Source organism: Fistularia commersonii, chromosome 2 (assembly GCF_037954325.1).
Source record: "Fistularia commersonii isolate RoL2024-O1a breed Wild chromosome 2, RoL_Fcom_v1.0, whole genome shotgun sequence".
In the NCBI taxonomy this organism is placed as follows: domain Eukaryota; kingdom Metazoa; phylum Chordata; class Actinopteri; order Syngnathiformes; family Fistulariidae; genus Fistularia; species Fistularia commersonii.
In genome coordinates, this window is record NC_141285.1 from 15,767,330 (window position 1) to 15,794,375 (window position 27,046).

Genomic DNA, 27,046 nt, shown 5'->3' on the forward strand with positions numbered 1-27,046 from the left:
CAAGTTTCTCTTCTTCACCAGCACTAAACTTTTGTATTTTCCAATGAATCATTATTTCTTGTAACCACAGTTGGGTAGTTTGTTAAAGAGTCAAACACAGGTAAAAAACAAGAAAATGCATGCTTGATAGTGTTCATGTTGATCATATTTCCATTTAATACTGTACTGTGTACAATGGAAACTTGATGTGACGGTTGATGCTTTCCTTCACTTCTCTGAAGTTAATGGTGGTTGCAGACAAGTATCAGTGGTGATAGTAGAATTATATATCACTTCCAGACTAATAGAAGAGTTTCAGCAGCTAATGTCAGTTAGAAGGCATATAACAGCAGTTTGTAGGACTGAATCAGACAGTCTTTTATGTTATTTCAATGTTTGGGTTGGTTTCAATCAGGCTCATAGCCTCTTTCTATAATTGCAAAACCAGTCAGACTACACCCAGAATGGTGCTCTACCTGTAACTGTCATAAACATTAACATTGCTGATGACCTTTATTGAACCTAAGATTATCTTAAAAGCAGTTTATCCAGAAAAGCATTTTTCAAAACCAGAATAATATGTTAGAAACCATAATAAGTCAAGATAACATGTCCTCAAAATTGCCTCAAAAGGTATTGCTTTATTATCTACATAACATACTAATAGGGTAAACAGACAATTTATACTGCAATAAAAGGTTCTGAAACCCGTAATAAGTAGGAACAAACTACAGCGTGCAAGTTCAGCAGATGACAATAAAGTACTCTAAAATACAGACATTGATTTTGCAGGAATTCTTGCACATTTATTGTTTGCAATATCAAAAACCTACCACTTTGTACACACGTGCACATATTGCACTTTGAATTTAAGGGGATTCCTCTGCTTTGGCATTAAGTTTATTTAGGGATTGTTATTATATTGTGAACTGAGCAATTCTGGTACTGATAGTGAAGAGAATATTTGGTGTGAATCATGTAGCACACTGCAAACATGCCCAAGCATATCGAAAGTGTTGAGTTCAAATCTTTGCTTTTTGGGTATGGTTGTGAGATCAGCTGTAATTACGGCTGTTTAAAAGAATTGTTTATCCCTTGTCAATGATTGTGCAATCATAGATATACACTGTTATCAGGCACTGCTCATAGTAAGCTAAGAATAACAAACAACCCTCTGGAAAAGGGAGTTTACTGAATTTTAAGTAATTAGAGAAAAATATTTTGCCCTCAGCAGTCACCCTTATAACTAAAACATTAAATGGTTGGCCTTTTGGCAAACGTACTTACACTCAAAGCCTCAGCTAGCAGAAGTTTGATTTTGATAAGTTAGAAGTGAAGTGATAAGGTAACTGTTACCTCTGCAGTGTGACATCAGTTATATATCAGACACTGATCAATTTTAAACCTGAGTATTATCAAAATATCTTGAAAAAATTGTGTTTAGTTCTTGTTGAAATGCAAACATGGAATATGTTTTGTAAGATCATACTTCTAGCTTTGGCATAGCTTACTACTAGTATGACCAGAAATACATGGCGCTTCCACTATGAGCTATGCTTTGGCACTTGTATCGTCCCAATATTATTGCATGTTTTTTATGACACTCGTGTTCATTTTCTGTGTGGATCGTGCTTCATGCTTTCTGCTCTTGTAATCAAACGTGCAGCTGAGGTTGTCAGAGTGTTACAGACAGGCACTGCCTCTAGCTCATGTTGTCCTGGTATGACCTCAGCGTCCAGGCCACATGGTTGCCTTTAGAAAGAGGGAAGTACTTTCTTTCTCATTACATTTTTTGGTCTTCCTCTTCTGCTGTATGTCCCTCTATTTTTTTCTCAAACCACAATTTTTCCTTGGGGAATTTTTAAACATGTGGAAAAGCCATTTGAGAATCATTGTTTTGACAAATGACATTAGAGTATCTAAATAGTTATCTTCCTTGTGACAAGTGCAAATCATGTAGGAATCCAAGGCACTGTTGAAAATCGTATTATTGGTGTTTTATCATAATATTATAGATCATATGTGTTTACACTTGGGCAAGTAGTTTCAAGTAGTAAACAAGTGTGGTTGATTTCTGCAAATTTCAAAAAAGCCTCTTTCTTTTAGAATTGATGTCTTGCTTTGGAATGTTTTCTCAGTATTTCTGTATTTTTTGTTGTGTTTCTTTCTCATTGTAAAGAGTAGTTTAGCTAGAGTTTATTGTTTACAGGTGGTACTAGAGGTTGGTATCTGTTCATGTTGCTTTTGTCAATTTATGACTGATTAACTGATTACTCTGTATGGCCTGCACAGATAATTAAAGATAGATAGATAGATAGATAGATAGATAGATAGATAGATAGATAGATAGATAGATAGATAGATAGATAGATAGATAGATAGATAGATAGATAGATAGATAGATAGATAGATAGATAGATAGATAGATAGATAGATAGATAGATGGGCGGGCGGGCGGACGGACGGACGGACGGACGGACGGACGGACGGACGGACGGACGGACGGACAGACAGACAGACAGACAGACAGACAGACAGACAGACAGATAGATAGATAGATAGATAGATATTTCAATATGTATTTACTTATATATGTGTATGGATTGAAGTATTTACAGATTTCTGGTCATTTGAGTTTAATTATATTTACAATGCAAACCTTGAATTGGATATGATTAATGAGTATGATTTGCTGATTTAAAAATTGGATATTAAGGATTTATTATCGAGAGTATTATGAAATTCAGTGAACTGTTTTCTTTATTTATTGAAACAATATACATATAATGATGGGACATAAGCAGGTGGTAATCTATCACATGTAAAATGCACCAATTTTCAGCAGCCATTATGAGTGATTCAGTTTTGGTTATTTAGGCCCGGCATGAATATCGTTCAGCAGCTCCAGGGTTAATATCTCACAGTTGATGGAGTTGTTTTCCTTCGGTCCAGGTCCAGCATGTGTGCAGTATCCATTCCACAGCTTACCTCCAATTCATGTGCGTAGGGCTGGAGTAAAAAGCCCACATAGGGGATCCTTTGTTTAGGAGAGTCTAGGCATGGAAGATAATTTACAAGCCACTAAGGTCCTCACGCCATTGGCTGATGAGGCACTGTCTGCATCTGCGAAAGGCATCTCGTATGTGTGTCTATATGTCTGTGCGTCTATGTGTCTAGGTGAGTGTGCTCCTCCGCTGTAGCAGTGTTTTGCTACAGCAGCTCACAGTCACCCTAGTCATGACACCCGAGAGCTTGCCCTGTGCACGGCTACTGTAGCCAGCATTTCTTCTGAGGCTGAAGGAAGCAAAGCAAGATGGCCACCAATACCTTTTAGTGATATGCTACCCAAACTGGAGGGGCTTCCTCCGAGGACAGACAAGGTAAAGGCAGCATTACTGCTAACCCTCAGGTCAATTGTTTTGCTGCAGACAGGTCAGCCACGGTGAAGCTCATCTAGAGGTTATTCGGTGCTCCTGTATGTCTCAGGGACATCCTGATTGGAGTACTTTATTTGAAAGATATTATTTTTCCAGAATCATCAAGGACTTTGGCGCCTGTGTTCGAATGTCTGGCTTGTCTTTTGAAGGTGGATTTAAAGGTTGTGGCAACAAAATCACCAACAAAGAGATTGTGTTCCACAGCAACAGAAACAGAAACTGATTTTCTTTCTATGCTTTTCACCTCTTTCATGAAACACCCCCTTTGTTCCACATTTCTAGTGTTTTGTGCAGCCTTATTTAAGCACCTGCTGTTTTCTAACTACTCTTAGCAGAGAATCGGGGTGCTTCTAAGCCACCGGTTGTAACTTGGCAGGCTTTGCCGGTCTGTCTGCAGTAGTATGGCATTATTATTGTGTTGTCTACACAAAAGAAAACATCTTTACCTGTAAAATTTCATGATTAAATTGCGATTTGTAATTGTGCACTGGAAGCTAGTTCTTTAAAGTTTCTTCTGCTTGATTTTTCTTTTTTTAAGTTGTTGTGGTAGACAGAACATTAAGACAGGAAATGTTCGCTCAATGAATGAAGGACATTCTCACGTGCTCTGAGAGTTACACATAAAATGCAACTTCCACTCTAAGCCAGAAAGACACTCTCTCTTTCAGAGCTATATTGTAAGAGCGAGCATTGTGGGGTGAAAACCTAAAATCACATGACTTCAGCCACTAATAAACAGAGGAGCACTTTAAAATTCAACTCTGCATAAATTGACTGGAAATCTTTCTATACTGCAGAATAGAAGAGTAGTTTGTTTAAATTATTTCATGTATAGCATGTGATTATATTTAGATGTGTTTGTGATTGCATTTTGTGTCTGCCTTGTTGTGTTACAAATGGATAAACACAAACGCTTGGAGACGGATCTCTAGGGGGAATGCTGTTAGCATTCTAGCAACGGTCACTAGGGTATGTCTCTAAACCTGTACAAGTAAGGCACTCAGCCATAGCTACTTAAGTGAATGTTTTGTTTGTTTCTGAAGCTTTGACAGTCAAAAGAGTTATTACAGGCAGAGGGAAAATACAGCACATTAACACTTGTAACTACATAGCTGCCTAAAGAGTGTAAGTGACCTGAAGCAGACATAAGCACAACACAAAGACAGAGCTCTAAAACATCACAGGCCCTGCTCCCTCCAGGGACCCGCTGGCTAAATGAGAGCACATGACACTGCTTTTGCATTCTGCAGTAAAATTCTTGTTACCAACAGGCCAAATGTAATATAATCAAAAACAGCAGCTGTGCTTTGGTTTCACCATTGAATAATGGACACTTGGATGCACATCCACATTTGCAGAAACATGCATGTGTCTCGCACAGTGCTGGAAACCAGCCAGTGCTGCTATGTCAATGAAAACAGTTTATTGTAACAGACACACTGTCTCTCCCTTTACTCCTTGTCTCCAAGGATGGAGCTCTTTTTGGCTTTTATTTGAAAAGAACAGGGGCCCATGTCCACATATTATGTAGGGTGGGTATCTATTGTATTGTCGTACCCAGTCGGCCTGGGTTCAAATTATCTGTTGCATCAGCAGTGTGTTTTTGGTGGTACACCGATGGCTACTTTACAGAGTGCTTTGGATTGGGTACAGAGCCTGATGGATCAGGAAAGAATGAGAAACACCACATCAGCCAAAGTATTTGATAGGAACCAAATCCTTTGTGTTTCCTTATCATGATAACTTATTTCTTTTGAGTGATTTCAAACACAACTTTAAATTTTCTCTACCCCAACTTCACCTTCACTTTCACCATGCCTTAAAGTTCACTGACTGTCTGAGCAAAAATTCACTCAATTTGCGGCTATGCGTACGTGTTTTCAAGCACATCTACAATGCATAATATGAACATGAGCAAAGTACTACACACTGTAACTGTAAGTTTACATAAAATCCATTAAAACTGGCCATTTTCCATTGACACTTGCTCTGAATCAAAAAACATATATGACAGGTTTAGATTATGTTAAAGTAACAATAAAAACAATAAATACACAGTTTCAGGGCCCCACACTTATCACTCCTTAAATGTACACTCCCTTAATAGAAAGGAACTTACTCTTCTACCACTTATACCGCTTGAAGATATTGCTCATTTACTAGTCTTGCCATTTCAGGTTCACAATAGTTGATGAAGCTCCATAAAACCAGTAATTTTTTTTTTTCCCAGTAATTTTCATTTTGATATACAGATAGATACATTTCAAGTGCACCCATTTTAACATAAAAGATGTGATGTGTTCTGTTTTTCTTACTGGCTTCTGGCTTATATAGAAATGCTAATGTCGCAAACCCTTGGAGTGCACTTTTATAACATGCATTTACTAAGTTGCAGCAATAGAGCTGAATAGATGTGTTGTACACCCCTGAACACTTGCACACATGTACACACACACACACACACACACACACACACACACACCTACACACACAAACACAAACACAAACACCACACACCACACGCCCGCACGCACACACACACACACACACACACACACGCTCACACACACCCTCACACACACATACACACTCAGACCACAAGATCATAATGCACACAAAGTGGTCGCTTTAAATTAGTAGACCCTTTTGTCAAGTGAATCTAAAAACGCAATGCAGTGTATGTAACGTTATATACATTTCTTCTTCTCCTTTCAGCTTTTCCCTTCAGGGGTCGCCACAGCGAATGTTATATACATATATATACACACACACACACACATATACATTCATAAATATATATATATATACACATATATATATTTGCATATATATATGTGTGTGTGTGTGTGTGTGTATATATATGTGTATACGTTTGTTATATGTAGTTATTCTATTCATAAAATTCGACAGTGTGCATGTCCTCGATACATATAAAGGATATATCTATACTGTAGAATTTTATAAATTGTTTTTCAGTTGCAACTGTACTTGTTCAGCTTTTTGAAGACTTTAGAAGGCATTTTCATCAGGTCAGACAGACTGTGAGGAGGCTCTGATATATAACTAGTTTTCTGCTAATGAACCCCTTAGTTATGAGATAATGGGGGTTAAAAAAGTAGGGTTTGATGAGTCATATTCTTCTCATAATGATTCAGAATTAAGAGCATTTTTCCTAAAGAAAGGCCGTATCATATTTTTTTTTATATCAGATAGAATTATTGTTGCACCCTGTAATATGGACTCAACTCTGGACTGTTTGTGGTGTGTGTGTGTGTGTGTGTGTGTGTGTGTGTGTGTGTGTGTGTGTGTGTGTGTGTGTGTGTGTGCGTGCCCGTGTGCCTGCGTGCGTGCGTGCGTGTGCATGCGTGTAAAATCATATAGTGAAGAGAACAAGTATTTGATACACTTCTGTTTCCTGTAGTTCTTGACCAGGTTTGCACACAATACAGCAAGGATTTTTGGTCCACTCCTCGATGCAGATCCTTCAGGTTTCGGGGCAGTTTCTGGGCAATACAGCCTTTCAGCTCCCTCCAAAGATTTTCTATTGGGTTCAGGTCTGGAGACTGGGAAGGCCACTCCAGGACCTTGAAATGCTTCTTACAGACCCACTCCTTAGTTGCCCTGGCTGTGTGTTTCAGTTCGTTGTCATGCTGGAAGACCCAGCCACGACTCATCTTCAAGGCTCTTACTGAGGGGAGGAGGTTGTTGGACAAGATCTTGCAATACATGGCCCTATTGATCCTCCTCTCAATACGGTGCAGTCGTCCTGTCCCCATTGCAGAAAAGCATCCCAAAAAAAATTATGTTTCCACCTCCATGCTTCACGGTTGGGTTGGTGTTCTTGGGGTTGTATTCATCCTTCTTCTTCCTCCAAACACAGCAAGTGGTGTTTAGGCCAAAAAGCTCTATTTTTGTCTCATCAGACCCCTTGACCTTTTTCAAGTCCTCCTCAAGATCATCCAGATGGTCACTGGCAAACTTCAGACCGGCCGGGACTTGAGTAGGGGGACCTTGCGTGCCCTGCAGGGTTTTAATCCATGACAGCGTAGTGTATTACTAATGGTTTTCTTTGAGACTGTGGTCCCAGTTCTCTTCAGGTCATTGACCAGGTCCAGCCATGTGATTCTGGCCTGATTCTTCACCTTCCTCAGGGTCATTGATGCCCCGTGAGGTGCCATCTTGCGTGGAGCCCTAGACCGAGGGAGATTGACCGTCATCTTGAACTTCCTCCATTTTCTAATCATTTTGCCAACTGTTGTTACCTTCTCGCCAAGCTGCTTGCCTTTTGTCCTGCAGCTCATCCCAGCCTTGTGCAGGTCTACAATTTTATCCCTGATATCCTTTCACAGCTCTCTGGTCTTGGCAATTGTGGAGAGGTTGGAGTTTGTTTGATTGAGTGTGTGGACAGGTGTCTTTTATACAGGTAATGGGTTCAGACTGGTGCAGTTAATACAGGTAATGAGTAGAGAACAGGAGGGCTTCTGAAAGAAGTACTAATAGGTCTGTGAGAGCTGCAATTCTAACTGGTTGGTAGGTGATCAAATACTTATGTCATTCAATAAAAAAAAAAATCAATTACTTAAAAATCACACAATGTGTGGATTTTTGTTTGAGATTCCTTCACTCACAGTTGAAGAGTGCTTATGATAAAAATTAAAGACCTTTATGTGCTTTGCAAGTGGGAAAAGCTGAAAAATCCGCAGTGTATCAAATACTTGTTCTCCCCACTGTAATTGCTTTGGCCGCTCAAAGTGTAAACATTGTGGAACATTGGAGGGTCAAGCAGTGCTTTGGGTGCACTGTCTGGAATGGCCAATGAGCGCTCAGCCATTCACTTAACAGCACACATGGGTTAACTTGGCAGGTTAGCTATGTGAATGATCACATGTGCCTGTATACACATGCATTCATTCCCAAGCACACTCCAACAAACCCAGTACAAATACAACAGGTTCATGCACGTTGCAAATGTACACTCAGTGACCCACTGGCAGTTACTCACTACCTCTGGCACTGTGTCTGTCAACACTGTGCAGCACAGGAATTAATGCAATAACATATTATGTGGTGACACAGTTTTGGCTGTTTCTTATTCTTGAGGAGTCAGCTTTTGCAAGATAGATTCTTTGATTCAAGATATTTTCCAAAGTATTGATAGTGGTAGCGTTAGATGCTAATATGTTATGCTGTGAGGTGTAACTGTTGAGAAGAAGCTGAATCACTTCACGTCCCTAGGTCTTGTTGAGTCACCACTCATTCTCTCTCTCGGTTTCTCTTTCTCTCTCTCTCTCCCTCTTTCCCAGGTGGTTCCAGAGAGTGAGTCAGTAAATGGCAAAGGAAAGAAACAGATGGATGACACACACATGGCAGCAGAGGAGGATGAGGAGGAGGAAGAAGGCCACATACCTCATACAAAAGCTCCTTTTATCACCTCCTCCCTTACCCCAAACCTGGCCCCAAACAAAGGTGGACAGCCAGCACTTATTAAAAGCGAGTTTGGCTCACAAATGCCCTGGTTTGCACTTAAACAACACATATGCTCTCCTGTGAACTCTCAGAAAGCTTGTGTAGAGAAGTTAACAAAACCCAACAGTGCTAATATGACTGCACTAGCTGATCCCAGGTCTACAGAGCAAGGAATAATGATGGCATCGGACCCTCAAAGGACCATAATAACTGCCATTCCCAAAGACTACTCGGACAAAGGCCCCAAGATTCTTCCAGATGACACATCAGTTCCATTAAAGATGATTAAACTGGAGGAGCCTTGGGTGTGGGTGAATGAACAGGACATCACACAGCTGAGAGATGAAGATGAGGTCTGTGAAGACCCACTGTCAACCTTGGCAGCTGTTGTTTGTCTTTCTGTCACTGAGCGGAAAGGACTAGAGGAGAAACTTTTCAGCTCACGTTCGTCTATTGTTCGTTCTATCAAAAGTGAACCACCAGATTTGCACTTAGTCAAAAAAGACCCAGAGGATTTCAAGAGGGACTTGACACAGAAAAGCACTCCCATTAGTCTGCAAAGAACTCCTCAGATTATCAAAAGTGAACCCCCTCCGAAAGCCCTCCTACCAAGTGTGCAATCTTTTGCAGAGAGGAGAAATCTTAGTGTTGATCAGGCCATTGCTATTGAGGCCTTAACTCAACTGGCAGCTATACCTCAAAGCACCCCAGTGGCAATTAAAGATGAAGTTTGGTGTGATCAACCAATTTCTGTATCTGTTCCATTTACAACCTCCAATACAAATTCTCCCATTCAAGACGTCAAAGCAGCCACAGCTGTCCAATATAACAAAGTCTCGGTCATCAGCTCAACACTTCATCAGATGTCTGTAATACACCCTCCTGTGGCCAGACAAGGGAATGTCATCCAGCGTTTCCAGGGGAAAAGCTCAAACCCAAGGCTGTCTGTGAAGGACCTCTTAGAAGCCAGCTCAGATACTAATAGATCATCTGGCAAAAAGACAGAGCAAAGCTTTGGCTCTCATGTCATCCAATCAGAATGTGTCAATAAAGATCCAAATAGTTCAAGGTTTAGTAAAGAGCATGAGACATTATTTTGGGAGGACAGAGAAAAGAGGGCTGATAGAATGAGGAGGGACAGAGATGAGGAGGAGGTGGCAGCCCAACTGGCAGATCTGGCCTTCATCATTCAGTCCCGTCAGAACCAGCAGTCAGAGAACAATCCTCCAAAAGGAACACCTGTGCCAGCCATTAAATACAACTACAATTCAAAGTTACCCCCGAAGAAAACTCCTGTGAAGAAAGCAACTCCTTCTAAGCCGAGGAAGAAAAAGAGTGATGGCGTACATGATGGAATCAATCACAGAGTACCGTTTTCAAAACGCATGGCAAATGGAGAGGCATCCAACAGGGGAAGAGGCCAAAAGATACTCCCACTGGGGAAATCAGGTATTCCTCATAAAAGAAACCTATTTTTGCCTCAGTCTCAAATTGACCTTAAGAGATATTTGGCAGAAGCTCAAGAGGAGGAGAGGTCACTTATACGTCACAATTGCACAAACAGTAAACCCCTATTGATGCACCCAACTCACAGCACTCTCAGAATGAACAGCCAGACTCTTAGTCCAGAGAACCAATCATTCCCCTTTGCACGTAGTCCACTCCACCACCTTAACAGTGTTGAAGGATTGGGACAGGAATATGAAAGGCACTTGTTAACGTCAGTTGCACAGCCCTGTCAAGATCACAACAACCCTACTGGTACAGCTTTCCCTAGCCATGCAACACATCATGATTTGACAAACGGCTTCTCAGGGGCTCGGCAGTCACCCCCTCCAAGTCAGCAAGGCTACTACAAGTTAGAGAGATCCGGACCTGTCACAGTCCTGTCCATTTCTACTGATGGGAGTCAGGACCTCTCTGTGGAGTCAACACCATCCAAGAATAGTGTCAACAGCTTTCTGGAGTCACCTATGGCTTTTCTGGACACCCCTACAAAGAATTTGCTTAATACACCTTCTAAAAAAACATGTGATCTTCCATCCTGCCAATGTATGGGTGAGTTGGTGTTACCTATATTTTTCACATCAGCGATTTTCTATATTTTTTATATTGATGTCACACTGGAGGTGTTTAATTTTGTCATTATCATTACTTTGTAGTTCATTTTATACACAATCTGTGCCATGATATCAGAGCCAAATCAAGTGAAAAATGGATGCCATACTTTTGGCTCCTTTGCTGTTATGACTCACCTGTTTTTTTCCCGTTGACGGATAAAGTCACAATTTATAATACAATCTTTTTTTTTGGTAGTGAACATACAATGTAATACAGCTAATGTCATGAAGAGTTGTAAGTCCTGTCTCTATATAAATTATACTTGTCTGAAATATAATTACAAATACAAATATTGATATTCAGTGATGGAAGTACATGCCAAATTCTAACAACTGAACAATAATATTCAAATTTACCTGACTCCAGTCATTTTTTCCCTCAGGTATTAAATAAGTTTCATGTGCACTGATAAGCTGGAAAACTAAGGCAAACATACCTTTCTCCACAGACCAAATCAGTGAAAAGGAGGAGGGCCCTTACTATACTCACCTTGGAGCAGGACCCAGTATTGCTGCAGTGAGGGAATTGATGGAAAACAGGTAGAATGACTGATTACTACTAACTTATTGCTGGATATGCTTGAGTATGTTTACCTTGAAACAGGCTGAAAGTCTACAAGTCACCTGCAGGTGTGTTTGTATGGGATGGGGTTGCCCCTGGTAAGAGGCACTTGGCAGGTGTGGGCGCATTGATTGCCCCCGACTCAGCATCTGCACATTGGGGTTCAACCCGGTGGACGAGAGGGTAGCCTCCCTCAACCTTTCTTGGGGTCCCTAGAGGGGCTGCTAGAGAGTGCACCTACTGGGGGCTTCCAATGAGGAAGCAGAGCCGGGGGACTCAGAAGAGGACACACTTATTTCTGAAATTATTGAAGCAGTCAAAAAGCTCTTCAGTAGGGGGCCCCAGGGGTTGAATGAGGTCCGCCCTAGGTTCCTCAAGGCTCTGGATGTTGTGGGGCTGCCCTGGGACAGTGCTGCTAGACTGGCAGACCAGAATAGTGATCCTCCTTTTTAAAAAGGGGGATCGGAGGGTGTGCTCCAATTACAAGGGGATCATACTCCTCAGCCTCCCTGGTAAGGTCTATTCAGCGGGGGTAAAGAAAATGGTCCATCTGGTCGTTGAACCTCAGATCCAGGAGGAGGAGTGTGGTTTTCTCTCTGTCATGGAACAGCGGACCAGCTCTATGCCCTCAGCAGGGTCCTTTAGGGGGCATGGGAGTTTGCCTGACCAGTCTACATGTATCCTGTGGGCAATCCTGTGGGGGTTGTTCCGGGAATATGGGTTACCGAACCCTGTTGTAGGGGCTGTCCGGTCCCTGTATGGTGTCGGAGCTTGTTCTGCATTGCCAGTTGTGAGTTGGACTCGTTTCCGGTGACAGTTGGACTCCACCAGGGCTGCCCTTTGTCGCCACTTCTGTTCATAACTTTTATGGACAGAATTTCTAGGCGCAGCCAAGGCGTCGAGGGGATCTGGATTGGTGGGCTCAGGATCGAGTCTCTGCTTTTTGTAGATGATGTGGTTGTGTTGGCTTCATCAGTCCATGATCTCCAGTTCTCACTGGAGCAGTTCGCAGCTAAATGGGACGCGGCCGAGATGACGATCAGCATCTCCAAATCCGAGACCATGGTGCTCAACCAGAAACAGGTGTAGTGCCCACTCCGGGTCAGGGAAGAGGTCCTACCCCAAGTGGAGGGGTTCAAGTATCTTTGGGCTTTGTTCATGAGTCAGGGAAGGACTGAGCAGGAGATTGACAGGCTCACAAGCTGTGGGTAGTGACCGAAAGAATGAGATCGCGGACACAAGCGACTGAAATTAGTTTTCTCCGCAGGGTGGCCAGACTCTCCCTTAGAGATAGGGTGAGAAGTTAAGCCATCTGGGAGGAGCTCAGAGTAGAGTTGCTGCTCCTCCACATAGAGAGGAGTCAGATGAAGTGGCTCAGGCATCTGGTCAGGATGCCTCCTGGATGCCTCCCGGCGGTGGTATTCTTGGCATGTCCTTTTGGGAGGAGGCTATGAAGAAGACCCAGGACACGATGGAGAGACTATGTCTCTCGGCTGGCTTGGGAATGCCTGGGCTGGCCTGGGAATGCTCTTCCCCCCAGAAGGGCTGGACAATCTGACTGGGGAGAGGGAATTCTGGGCCTCACTGCTCTGGCTGCTGTCCCTGTGACCTGACTTCAGATAAGCAGCGGAAGATTGACGGATGGTTGGGTGGATGGATGGGCTGCTGAGCCAACTTATCATGTGCAGTTTCCACTATCTTCCACTTTAGACATCATTTTTTTGTATCCACAAAGGGACACACACACATACTCACACACACAACTTTCTGCCCAAGTGGGGATACACATGTGTTAATAGAAATTCACACATGTAATAATAATATTTTCTAGAATGTTTAGACTGTACTAAAGATCTAATACCCTTAATTGTTTATCTATCACAGATATGGTGCCAAAGGAAATGCCGTTAGGTTGGAGGTTGTGGTTTACACTGGGAAAGAAGGAAAGAGTTCCCAGGGCTGTCCAATAGCTAAGTGGGTAAGTAGTTTGTGGTCATTATTAATGTTGTATAATCCCATTATTGTGTATTCAAAGGTAGGGTTCATACCAAATACCAAACTCTTACATCACCTGTAAACATATTTGATTCGGTAAACACAGGACAAGATGTTGTAGTCCCTAGTGCTGGCACATAGAAGAGACACTAGTTCTGTACAAGCCCTGAATTTGGGAGCATGTCTTCAGTAGTGTTTCTGCTTTTTCTCTGATGTTTTGGCACTAACACTATACACACTCAACAAAGTGGCCAGCTGCAGAAAAGTGGTAGCCTTCCCTTGGGACTATGCAAGGCAGGGTTGTCCTTTTCCCTGAGTTAGGCAATGTTGACCACATATCTGTGGACCCTCACTTTGGGGCCCAGCAGGAATTTTTTTCTCCTCAACCAGACCCACTGGCTTCCCCTCTCTCCTGCCTCCAACAATTCTTTAATGTCTATGCACTTTTGGCCCCTGACTCCCAACATCACTGCTATGTTCTTCTTCGGCTGCCAGTTCAGTAGAGCGTAGCTGTTTTCTTTCATAAGCCTCCTCCACTGAATCCTACCAGGATACTGTAAGTTCAATTATATACCTGTATATAATTGACACAGGGGTGTCAAACGAACCGGTCCGGAAGTGGGTTCGACCAGGCCCGCAGGATAATTTGAAAGTGAAAAAATGCATAAAAGACAAGGATTTAATTTTTTCGATTAAATGCAATTCGAGAATTTTCCGCTAGGGGGCGCACTATTTTGGACAGAGTAGACGACAATCCGCATCACTGAGACGGACCAATCAGCAGACGTTATCAATGTACCACCTGCTGCTTATTATGACGTTGTTTCTACCCCGTTCTTTACCTCCCCGCTACTCCCTCATTAGCCAAATGCCGTTATCAAAACAGAAAAGTAGTTAAAGAGTGTCATATTTATTTACGGAGACGTACGGGAAACCTTTGTGCTCGGCGAGTTTGCAACAGGTTTCGGTATTTAAGGAATATAATATACGGCGCCACTACGAGACTCATCACCGCGAAAAATATGACAGCTTGCAAAGACAACTGAGAAGAGATAAATTCAACGAATTGCTGGCGGATCTGAGGAAACAGCGTCCACTTTCACCCATAGCCGAGAAATCAGTGATGCAGCGGTAAAAGCCAGCTAGCTAATTGCTAACAAAAATGTGCAATTTAATTTTAGTCACCAGGTTCACTACTAAAGAGTATGGTGGAATTCTACTGTTCATGCGACTCCATGCGTTTTCAGTATGTATTGTATGTGTATTTATGTTTCATGTATGAAGTTTACATATTCACAGGACAGGTAAATACTTTCTTCCTTACACATTTAATAGCACTCTTTTTAGTTTGGAGGGTGTAGGCAGGGATTCAGTTTAGATTTTATATGCACATGTGTAAATAGTTTAAAAATCCCTTTCTTTATATGTCTCATTTAATCTTAAAGTGCATTACTATGTTTTTCAATACCAATTACTTGTTAAAGTTTTGTGCCTTTGCAAGATCAGTGGGATCGCATGATCACATGATTGCAATGTATACATGTGAATGATAAAATAAAATTGCACTTTTGTCTAAGGAAGTGTGAGGTGTTTCATGAAATGTTTTGTAAAAGGATTGTTCATTAAATTCCAACATTTTCCTTATGTCCTTGTACTTCTTTACACCAAAACAGAGGAAAGACATGATATTTTGGTCATTTATTGCTGAGTATGCTATCATTTTAATGGTCCAGCCCACTTGACATCTACCTAGGCCGTATGTGGCCCGCAATGAGAAATGAGTTTGACACCTCTGATATACAGTATCTGCTTTATTTGCTGCTGTATCTGCTTTTTTGTGAGTAGCGTAAGAGAGACCTGACCTGGCAATTTTGAATGGAAACACCAGCTGGGGGAGTGATGTCTCCCCTCATTTTTCAATCATGGGCCAGGCCCAACACTTGCCTTGTTTTGTTGGAGTAGTTCCTTTATGTACAAATGTTGTCCATATCATTTCGGATGTAGCTGGTGGAAGAGAGTTGATGGTTGCTCACTTCTCTTCCAGGATGACTGCCAAGACCTTGAGGGCTTGGTTGTGATGCCATGTGTAGTATCCTTGAATTAAGCTGGTTTTGCTCTCTGGTAGGTAGGGTGGCATGGACCAAAGGGCACACATCGGATCTTCACCAAACCACTGGTGAAGATTGGATGGTGATGGAAGAAAGTGGCCCTGATGGAGAAGTTTAGTTGTCTCATTTCATTGGCCCAGAGGTCTTTCCAGCTGATCCTCCTCTTCGCTATATGTCCCTCTTCACCAAAAGACACTGCTTTGGCCAACCACACAGCCTCCTCCTGACAGCAAATTTTCAGCAAATTACCAATTTCCTCCACTTTCCTCCACTCCCTTACACCAACCTGGTTGGTTAGGAGTCAGTCCAAAGTTGCCACCTCCTTACTGAGCATGTCCCACAATGTCAGCTCATCTGAGAGCTGCTGTAGCTTCCTCTACTGCTTTGCTGGTGTCCATTGTTGTGTTTTCACATACCGCTACATCCCTGGATTCTACCAGCATCATGTCAACTTGAGGACCCCACCTCCATAGAGGTGGTGAGGCATTGTGGCACTCCAAGTCACCTCTTGATGTAACCAATGGCTCCACTTTTCAACCTTTCTATCATACAGATAGGGACCACACAAACTGCAAGAATCCACAATATCCTGCGTAGGAGGATAAACTGCAGGCACCATGCTTTTAGCTTTCCTGGAAGCTGGGTTTTGTGAATGGCCTACAAGCCCCTGGTGATATCACTGCACTTTTGTTTTTCTGGTCTCCTGCGCCCCATACAGTTGAATTCCATACAGTTGGATGAGGTCCCCAATTTCTCCAACCTTTTCTCCACTTAGCCTCAAAGTTGCATGAGGTTTGTGGTCCTGTTTGAGTTCAACAATTCCCGCAGCATCTTTTCAATCGCACAGGGCTGATTTCCACGCACCCTGTGTGCCAGTAGTTTCTGCTCAACAATGGGTTTCATTTCTCATGGTTGTTTCCATTCTAGTCATTACCGTGTTGTCAGTCGATGAGTTGTCTTTCGCCCCAACTCTTGTAGACCCAAGGGTATTCCCTCATGCTCTTTCTTGTAGCTGCGGGTGTCTCCGATATGTTGCTATGCAAGGGAAACTACGAAATGGGGAGCTAGCCCAAGACTGACCCAGTGGGGTATTTCTCTCCTGTCAGCCGTCACCCTATGCTGCCACAAAGACCCGGTCATCAGCTTATCTTTCCCAGCAGTCACTGGACACACCTTGATCTCCAGATTCAGTTAACACAGGGCAAGATGTTGTAATTCTCAGTGCCAGCACATAAAAGTGACACTTTTAAAAACAAGCCCTGAATTTGGGAGGGCATCTTCAGTTGTGTTCCTAAGTTTTTTCGGGTGTTTCAACCAATACATATAATTTCATAAGCTAATCAGTTTAACCCTTGTGGCCTCTTTATGAACAATATTATTGTGATTTTGATGGGCTAGCTTTGGGTCTGTGTGTTTGTGGACAGGTGATCCGCCGTGGTAGTGAAGAGGAGAAGCTTCTGTGTTTGGTCCGCCAAAGGCCAGGGCACCACTGTGACGCCGCTGTGTTGGTCATTCTCATACTGGCATGGGAGGGAATCCCTCGGCCAGTAGCAGACCATCTGTACCAGGAGCTCACAGAGACCCTCTTTAAATATGGCTCCCCTACAAGTCGTCGCTGTGCTCTAAACGAGGAGTGAGTGCTTCTTGATTTTCCTTGCAGTAACACTCTCAACTTTTCATGTGTTTCTTATTTTACATCATGTTACTTACCCACTTCACTCCACCCCTTTTCTGCAGCCGCACATGTGCCTGTCAGGGTTTGGACCCAGATACATGTGGAGCTTCGTTTTCCTTCGGCTGCTCATGGAGCATGTACTTTAATGGCTGTAAGTTTGCTCGCAGTAAAGTGCCCCGCAAGTTTCGCCTACTTGGAGACTACCGGGAAGAGGTAAGACAATTAGCTCCTTCCATATTTCATAATCAGTGATCAGCTCCTATTTGTTTATATTTCCTGGTACTGTAAAGTAAAGACATAGACTGCAAAAAAATGATAAAAGTTTTTGTATTTGTTATTTTGCTGCTCTACTTGCTATTTGTATTCAAAGTAGGCTTGGAGAATTTTTTACTGATAGAAAAGCCAGGCATTAAGAGGTAAAGGACAATGCGATACTTGCATGTCCTTTTTGTTTTTGTGTATTTTTGCTGTTATCTTTTTTTGCTACTTTTATTATCTATTGTTTTTTTTTTAATATGAACAGAAAAAATGAGGGGGCTTGACCTCAGATTGAATTTATTGATCATGGTGTCATAATGTCACTGCGCAGTCTGACAGCTCTGCAGTGAAGAGGATATGAATGCACTATAGGATCTGGCGGAAATATTTATATAGGGAAGGATTGCTGTATTTCAGAGTTGTTGCACAAGAGCACAGTTCTCCTCCATTGTTTTCAGTATCAGGTTATGTGTGCTAACAGATGTCAGTGACAGTTATTAAACCATTGCGTTAAGGGTTAGGGTTGTCTTTTGAAGAGTTAAATTTGAATGCTCAAGAAAACCGTCAAAGCAGCTTACTATGAATTAAATCTTTGTTTGCATCAGGAATAACAGAAAAAGAAGATGTAGATTGTTGAAAACAAGAGCTCTGTTCACAGTGGCCCTACAATATGCAAAATATCGGCCCCTAATATGTCTTTATGGGTACAGCAGTTGAACTTGTAGGCAGCTCTTTAAAAAGCTGTTGTTTAAGTGTCAGAAACATCTGTTTCTGGTTTAGATGACAAGCTTAGCCAACATGCTCTTTAAAAACACTCAAATCATTTATTGTTTGATAAAGCAGCTGTTTCAATCTCTATTCTTATTATAATTTTAGGAGGAGAAGATAGAGAATAACCTTCAGAGTCTTGCTACTGATCTTGCGCCACTCTATAAGACATTAGCTCCTGAGGCCTTCCAGAACCAGGTCAGTACAATTAAAGACCTCCGCAATTGAAGAGACCCAAGTTACACACGTTAGATTTTAAGGTGCCACACCTTTCTTTTTTTACATTCAAAGCACATCACTGACTTCAGCAAAGTTCTTGTTCCTGATACCTATATTCTATCGCTTTTATCATTGTCATCATCTTTGTCATGCTAGTAGCAGGCCTAAAAGGTCAGTTTTTGTGTCCTAGACCGAAGCAACACACTCCTAAAAAGTTCACAGGTAGGATGCCCACAGGGCCCTCCACTAGTTAGATGTGCCCAAACACAAGTACTTCACAGAGGGGAAAGTATTCTGGATCCTAATCAGTTGCCCAAACCAACCCAAATGAAGAAGCAGCAGCTCTACAACAAGGTTTCTTTGCATTTCTGTGTTCCTTACTTTCATTCTAAGGTAAAGCCTGTCAGCCTATATATGAAAGGCAGTTCAGCTTCTTCTATCAAATATCAGTTTCTTCAGATAACAACTGAAAGTTAATGACAATAGGTGAGAGTTGAAACACAAATGGATGAGGAAATTTAGAGCTCTGCTTTCTGGATCAGCTCCTGCCTCATAACAATCTATTGTAACACCTACCTTACTGCAAGAGCTACATTGACTTGCCTGTCCAGTTCATGTTCCATTCAATTGTCACTGATATATGATGATAAGACCCCAAGATACTTGAGCTTCTTTACGTGAGGCACTGATGAATGTCAGCTGACACGCTGGCCCTCAGCCGGGGATGAGTATCCCCAGACCAGCCCAAGTCTATTTAACCTGAACAACTCCAGAAATTAAGAGTATACTGTATACTGCTTCCATAGCCTACGCCAGGTGTCAAGGGGTGTCTAACTATTTTAGATGGTCCCAATCCACCTCTTAGACTAGCTCAAGCTGTTTCTCCACCAGACAGGTAACATTCCACTTTGCCATGCCAGAGGTTGGCAGGCTTAGGTCTATACCTTCTGTCTGTCATCTTACAATTTCTAGCATCAAACCTAATAATTTGACCTGTGGGTGGGGGACCTACAGGGCAATGTTTTCATTTTGTTTGGTCTGTACCTGATTTAGCATGGGCTCCTGGAGGATGGCCTTTAGGAAATGAGAACCACATGCACAAACACGCATTGCAATTAACACATCAAAATACATTGAGATTTTGCATCTTTATGTGTTTTTTTTTTTCAAATTGTAGGATATTAATCTATCACCTCAGATTGCATTGGCGCTCTATATTGAAATTTTAAAAGGAAAAATTCATCTTAATCATTTTTCTATTCTTGTCTGTTCCTCTCTTATTTTGTGCTATTTTTTATTAATTGCTGTGTCTGGCATGAATCGGAGTCAACCCTTAATTCTTGTCTTATCTCTTTTCACCTCCTCTAGGTGGAAAATGAGGAGTCTGGGGAGGGTTGTCGGCTGGGATTGAGAGAAGGACGTCCTTTTTCAGGAGTCACTGCGTGCGTAGATTTCTGTGCTCATGCTCATAAGGACACTCACAACATGAACAATGGCAGCACTGTGGTGAGCTCTATGTGGCCTTTCTTAAAATTATGTGTTCTTCCAGGTTTAGTTCAAGTAGTTGTGTATTGATTGAATATCAGAAGATTTATTTTATGCCCTCTTTCAGGTTTGCACTTTAACAAAAGAAGATAATCGTGCGGTTCGGAACATACCGGAAGATGAGCAGCTCCATGTTCTTCCACTCTACAAAATCTCTGATAGGGATGAATTTGGTCAGGTTGAAGGACAGTGGGTCAAGATCCAAAGTGGTGCTCTGCAAGTTTTGTCTTCCTTCCCAAGAGAGGTGACAGAAAAATCTAGCACATTTATTCATATATTTACAACATCAATTTTCCAGTGTTCATTAGTTTTTGCTGAGTTACGTAACACAAGGTTAACATTAAATATGTGTTGCATTTAAAATTTCTGTAAAATTAGGTGCGTCTTCTGGCTGAACCAGTCAAATCAGCCCGTAAGATGAGGCAAGAGGCACGCCTGAAAGCTCAAGCAGAGAGGCTGGAGAAGAAACTTGGGCTCACCCCTGTTAAGACTGAAACCCCCAGCAAAGGTAATAATGCTTACTTTTTGTACTGGTGCATGGCTGGTCCAGGTATAGATGCATGTCCCTTGATAGGTGGTACACTGAACCTCATTCAGCTTTTCCTTGTTTACAGTAATTTGTCAGTTTTTTGACTTAGTCGACAAGAGTGCTTAGCTGACCTACCCAAATAATGGCTAGATGGCTGGATGGATCGATGATCAAGGCTATTTCCTCCCCCTCTAAAAATCAATAAACAGGAACAGTGAATTAAACTTTCTGTCAGTTTAACTATGGCCTAAATGCATTCAAACATTTGATTAATCAATTTGCCTGTCTTAGCTAATCTACTGTATCTCATAAAACTCATAATATGCTGTCTTCCAAAATAAGAATAGGAATAAGAATAAGAACAACTTTATTAATCCCGAAGGAAATTGCAGTGCCAGAGTTACAGAAAATATAACAGTAATAAATAATAAAAGAAAGGCAGAATTAGAAATAAAAATAAACTATAAACTATAAAGTGTTTCAGTGAAACTATAAAGTGTCTTAGTAAGCAGTGATAAAACTATAAGTGTCTTAGTAGTAAACTGTAAATGGTAGGATAAGCATTGGTAGTTTGATCATTCTTCACAAATGTAATCTGCTATTTAAGTTGCAACTAGTTGTATTTAGTTGTTGATTAGGATTGACAGGGTTAATTTGGTTGGAGCTAGCCCAAACACCACCTGCTAGTTATCTTAACTCTTACTGCAGTCTGCTTGCACTGTACTTTGATGATGTGTTCCCAAGATGCACTTGCAGGTCTGTATCAAGAAAGTTAACCCATGTTATTTAGTCATCTGTGTTTTTTGAGCAAGTAATCAAAGTTGTTTTAGCCCATCAGTATTGATAAACATTTGAATTTTCTACATTCCAACAGAGCAACAACCCTATTACAACTCCTACAAACTACCACCCAAGCATGCCAGTGTTAAGAGGAGCCAGTCCAGCACTTACAACCAGGGTCCAAACTATCCCACTCTGGCTGCAGGGGTTGTTTCACCACAGGAGGTCATGTCTCCCGGCCACCATGGCCTTCCTGGTCTACAGTTTGGACCTAATAACACAGCTCTTACTTGCAAGATTATGAATGACACCATGAATGGTTATTCTCCAGCAGATCGAAATGTTCCGAAGAACCAGTTTGGAGATCCCTTGGAATATATACCTACACATCATACCCGTACTGACTATCCTTGTACTTTTAAAACTGAGCCCAACGAAATGCACTCTCCACTGCGGCGACCTCCACACAGTGGAATTGCTCCTCCTTCCTCCCCTCTCTCCCCAAGACCTACCTCTGAGGGCCTCTTCAGCAGGCTCAATGGACTCCACAGGGCTGCAGAAGATGGCAGCACAGAGGTCAGGGGCCATGGCCCTTCTCCATTTTCATCGCTCTCTCTTTCCCCGCAAACAATACCCCTTGTACCAGAGGAGGTAAAACAGGAAGAGGTGTGGTCAGACAGTGAGCACAATTTCCTTGACCACAATATAGGTGGTGTGGCTGTGGCACCCTCACATGGATCCATCCTAATAGAGTGTGCCCGGCGGGAGCTCCATGCAACCACTCCTATCCTCAGGCCAAATCGCAGCCACCCCACACGCATCTCCCTGGTCTTTTACCAGCACAAGTCCTTAAATGAGCCAGGCCATGGAATGGCTATGTGGGATGCTAAAATGGCCAAGAGGGAACGTGACCGGGAGGAGGAGGTTGAGAGACTAAGGATGGAAGATTGTCTAAACAAAGGGTTGGGGAAGAATGGCAAAGGTGGGGAGCTCGAGGAGGAAAATGGGGAAGAGGCAGAGGAAACGAGAAGGATGCTGAATGTTCCCACACGTCAAGCATGGACTCTACCAAGGGACGGAGTCATCACTGTGTCACCGTATGCTCTTACCCAAGTGACAGGTCCCTACAATCGCTGGACTTAGTCACCATGTTACAAACAGAAAAAACTCCAACCACCCTGTGCTTTTGCCTTACCTCAATCAATTTTAAACTGCTACTCTCATTTTTATATCATTTTCATTGTGCTTTCTTATATCTGTTCACTTTGTCCTCCTTTGTCTCTACCTTCAAAGTGATGAGGAAGACCAAAGTTTGTTGGCTTTTTAACTGTGAGATTCGGTGTCAGTTTTTAATTGTAAAGAGATGGTGCTTTGCAGCATTTTAAAGACTTTTTTAAAGTTTTTAAACTGGTTTTTATATACATGATTAAGAACAAAAAAGATGTGATTATTTATTCTGATCCTAACAATTTCTATTTAATTCCTGGTGTAAGCCTGTTTACTGCAAGATTTCTATGATAACCTGCATTATGTGTTGATACTCAATCTATGTTGTACAGTAGGATTATGTTCTTTATTTCAGCCAGTAGTGCTCTTTTGATGAGGTGAATCCTATTGGCTCTTACATTGGTGCCATCCTCACTGGATCCGTTGTTAAGCAAAGTCATTCTTTACAAAAGATAAAGTACTATTATCACTCATGAATTTACTACAGATTATCACATGTAGCATTGTGCATTTCCTTCTGCTGCCTCCGATTCCTGTTGGTAGTTAATGAAGTAATGCACTTCTTTGGTTTGTTACTTTGATTATTTTCTCCTTGTCTGGATGGTATGTCTTTTATTCACAGAAATGTGTGGCATATTAAGAAGCACTTTTTTATTTTCCTAAACTTAACTTGAAAAAGGTCCCAATTCTTAAGCCTAAATATGTGTGTACAGATAGAGCTATATATGGCAGTTAAGCATGAACCCTGTTTTATTTTACAGTATTTCAGCATTTATTTGATTGAAAATGGCTTGCACATATAAGGAAATTCACTCAGTTTTAAGTAGAGACATCAAAGTGCTTATTATCAGCACTTACTGTATGTTCACCTTCTGGAAATGGAATCTGGGCATATTTCAGAGGGCACAAGTATGATCATAGGATTTCAGAAAATTCATTGTACATTTTATTGGTGCTAAAGAGACCTCTATTTTTTTACAGAAATCACAAAGTGTCAGATTTGTCAACAAAATATTGCCAGTTTTTAATGTCCAATCTCTGGATTCTCATACAAAGCTGTGTTTGTTCTTTTTGAGTACTAAAACCATTTCTATTTGTTTCTTCTGAAAACCACTCATTAAGAGTCTTTAGATCCGGGAACTTTGTGGGCTCTTGACCCTTGTGAAGACTTTGTTTACAGCTTTTTTTTTCAGCTTTTCAACAGGGTCAGAATTAAGGGTTGTTTGAACTCCTGGCACAGGATATTGCTCTTTCACCTTGAATGACAAAGTGTTCATATTTAGAACTCAGTTAAATTTCTGCGCAATTTATAAAGTCCTTTCACATTAACACTGGTGGAAACAATGTCTGTACTAAAATATTTGGTGCTAATAGGACAGAATGTCAATGTACATTGACTCACCCTGGTTGTATTGAATGGTGACATGGTGCTTTTGTGCAAAATCAGTACACACTGATCTTGTATTTAATTCAAAGCAAACATTGTTGTGTCATTTGCTTGGTTGGTTGCAGACATCAGATTGGGAAGCTGCTGTAGCTCTCATTCAGACATAAAGTGCTTTCATCAATTTCTTCTGCCACTTATCCTGCACTCAGGGTTGCGGGGGATGCTGGAGTCTATCCCAGCTGTCATCGGGCGAGAGGCAGGGTACACGCTTGACTGGTCACCAGTCAATCGCAGGGCCACATCCATAGACAAACAGCCATTCACTCATTCACTCATTCGAGGCAATTTTTCCCAATCAACCTGCTGTGTATTTTTAGACTATGGGAGGAAACCGGAGAACCCACGGAAACACACAGGCAAATTCCACACAGAAAGGTCCCCTTGTCGGAATCAAACCAGGGTCCTTCATGCTGTGAGGCCAAAGCGCTTACCACTGCGTCACCGTGCCGCCACATGAAGAACCTATTCAATGCGAATTATTTTACGTTTGTGTTCAAAAGTCTTCCAGAAACTCACCGTGATAAAATTAAATGTCTAAATGGAAAAAACCCAGCATTCACATGAAATTAATGTAAAATATTTGAAATTAGTTGACCTTAATAGACCACTTTGAGCAAAACAACAAAAAAGATAATGTATAGCTCGGCTTTCTCATTTTCAACTGTGTGGATTTCTCAAAATACAAATTTCAAATACATTTTTTAAACCAACAAGGAGCTATTAGCTAGCACCAGCATTCAAAAGCCTAGAAAAATGAAATTTCATTTGTTGAAATTATGTAAATATGTTTGTGAATTATATGGTTTTTACTGTATTGTGTTTAGACAACAGATGGTCTTGCTTATTTTAAAACTGAATTACTGTACATGGCTAAAACTATATCCATTTTAGACTTGAGAAAAGAAGAAATTTAGCATTCCTTTTATGGATGGCTGATCTCTTTCTGGATTGTGAAATAAAGTCATATTTATATTTTGAACCTGACCATTAAGTTCTCTGTTCTTTTTGTCATGTTTACATTTGTTGGTGTTTGTCAAGATATACTGCAGGCTTGAAAAGAATATGGCTAAACCAAAAAAGGCATTTTAAAACTGGGTTTTATATTTGACCTAACATGATTGGTGGATGTTTGTTAGCTGTCAAAATCATGACTGCTACCCTTCTGTTATTATGAAATGTCATCTTTTTTTAGTAAGCGAAGGAGAACATGTTTTATTTGTAAATCATTTTATTCCGAAAACCAATCTGAAAGTTTCCTCATGGTCATTTGAGTCACTGCCATGGAATTTTATTTTTGTGACCTGTTCCTTCTAATGTCTGATGATGACTAATATTTTTTTGGGAAAACCTACAAATGATTTCAGGGAAACAGGGCTTGGTGTGTATAAAGTAACAACTTCTGGCTTACATGAAATATCAATAAAATCTTCATACATACAGCTCTTTCAGGTGCCGAAGACCATCTTGTTTGGTGGCCAAAGAAACAGAAATTTTAGGATCTTGCTGTCACACTGAATGAAATTCAATTTCATAGCAGAGACATCAAGAACTATTCTGACAATGTTGTGGTTAATCTGGTGAAAGCAGCGATGCGGCACATCGCTTAGACAGAATCATTCTGAAAGTTGTAAATTCTGGCTGAAATGTTGTCTTGAGAATTCAAGAGAAGAAATATGTAGTCAGGCTCCTGTTAGACATGCTGTTATTTCACTCATGATCTAAAACAGGCCTGTGGATGGACATAGCTCTTACTCTTCTGCAAAATTGTTGCTTTCTTACAAGTTTTAGAACATTTAAATTACATTTTTAGCTGACAAAATGACAACACTAACACATTTTCATCATAGGCACAATTTGTCATTTTTTGCACAATTGTACTTTTTTACTTCCAGCAATTCATACATATTGCTCTTTGTCACTAAGAAATATCCCCTGCTTTGGCCGCAATATTATAATGCAGTTATGATAGCATTACTTCTTAAAGCACAACTTAATGAGTAGCTCCGAACTATCAAACGTCTTCTTCTCCTTCTACTTTCAGCTTTTCTCTTCAGAATTGCCACAGCGAATGAACCTCCGACCTCATCTAACCCCTTTCTCTGTATCCTCTTTGCTCACACCAACTAGCTTTTTGTCCTCTTTCCCTACATTCATAAATCTTCTCTTTGGTCTTCCACTAGACCTGCTGCCCTACAGTTCCAAGCCTAGTATCCTTCTACCAATATAGTCACTATCCCTCCTCTGCGCAAGACCAAATCATCTCAGTCTGGCTTCTCTGACCTTATGTCCAAAACAACTAACATGTGCTGTCCCTCTGATAGACTAATTTTTGATCCTATCCGTCCTCATCAATCCCAAAGAGAGCCTCAACATCTTCATCTCAGTTACCTCCAGCTCTTCTTCATGTCTTCTCTTCAGTGCCACTGTTTCCAGACCTCACAGCATTGCTGCTCTCAGTACCATCTTGTTCAACTTTCCTTTCATTCTGGCTGATAGTCTTCTATCGCAATGTACCCCTGAAACCTTTCTCCACCCATTCCAACCTGCTTAAATGTGTTTCTTCACCTCTTTTCCACACCCTCCATTGCTGTGGACTGTTGACCCAAAGTACTTAAAATCCTCCACCTTTATTTATTTCCAGTCCCTTTAAACTCATTGTTCCACTTGGATCCCTCTCTTTCAAACACATATATTCTGTCCTGCTGTGACTAACCTTTATTCCTCATCTTTCTAGAGCAAACCTACTTTCTCAGTTTTTCTTCATTTGTTCTCTGCTCTCATTACAGATCGCGATGTCATCTACAAACGTCATGGTCCATGAATATTCCTGTCTAACCTCATCTGTCAGCCTGTCCATCACCTCAGCAAACAGGAGGGAGCTCAGAGCTGAGTCCTGATGGAGTCCCACCTTTACCTTGAACTTTTCGGTCA

The 27,046-nt window shown here is 41.4% G+C and overlaps 1 protein-coding gene across 1 annotated transcript in view; it reads left to right on the forward strand.

The window, feature by feature from the left end:
- Nucleotides 1-25,096, forward strand: part of tet1 (tet methylcytosine dioxygenase 1) — a 35,350-nt gene extending 10,254 nt beyond the window's left edge. Inside the window, exons 3-12 of the mRNA XM_086170071.1 lie at nucleotides 8,720-10,940; nucleotides 11,452-11,542; nucleotides 13,449-13,542; nucleotides 17,092-17,300; nucleotides 17,405-17,555; nucleotides 18,477-18,566; nucleotides 19,956-20,093; nucleotides 20,200-20,376; nucleotides 20,511-20,640; nucleotides 21,536-25,096. Coding sequence (XP_086026197.1) covers nucleotides 8,720-10,940; nucleotides 11,452-11,542; nucleotides 13,449-13,542; nucleotides 17,092-17,300; nucleotides 17,405-17,555; nucleotides 18,477-18,566; nucleotides 19,956-20,093; nucleotides 20,200-20,376; nucleotides 20,511-20,640; nucleotides 21,536-22,584 — 4,350 coding nt within the window. The 3' untranslated portion in view covers nucleotides 22,585-25,096. The remainder of the gene's footprint in view (nucleotides 1-8,719; nucleotides 10,941-11,451; nucleotides 11,543-13,448; nucleotides 13,543-17,091; nucleotides 17,301-17,404; nucleotides 17,556-18,476; nucleotides 18,567-19,955; nucleotides 20,094-20,199; nucleotides 20,377-20,510; nucleotides 20,641-21,535) is intronic.
- The last annotated feature ends 1,950 nt before the right edge of the window (nucleotides 25,097-27,046 follow it).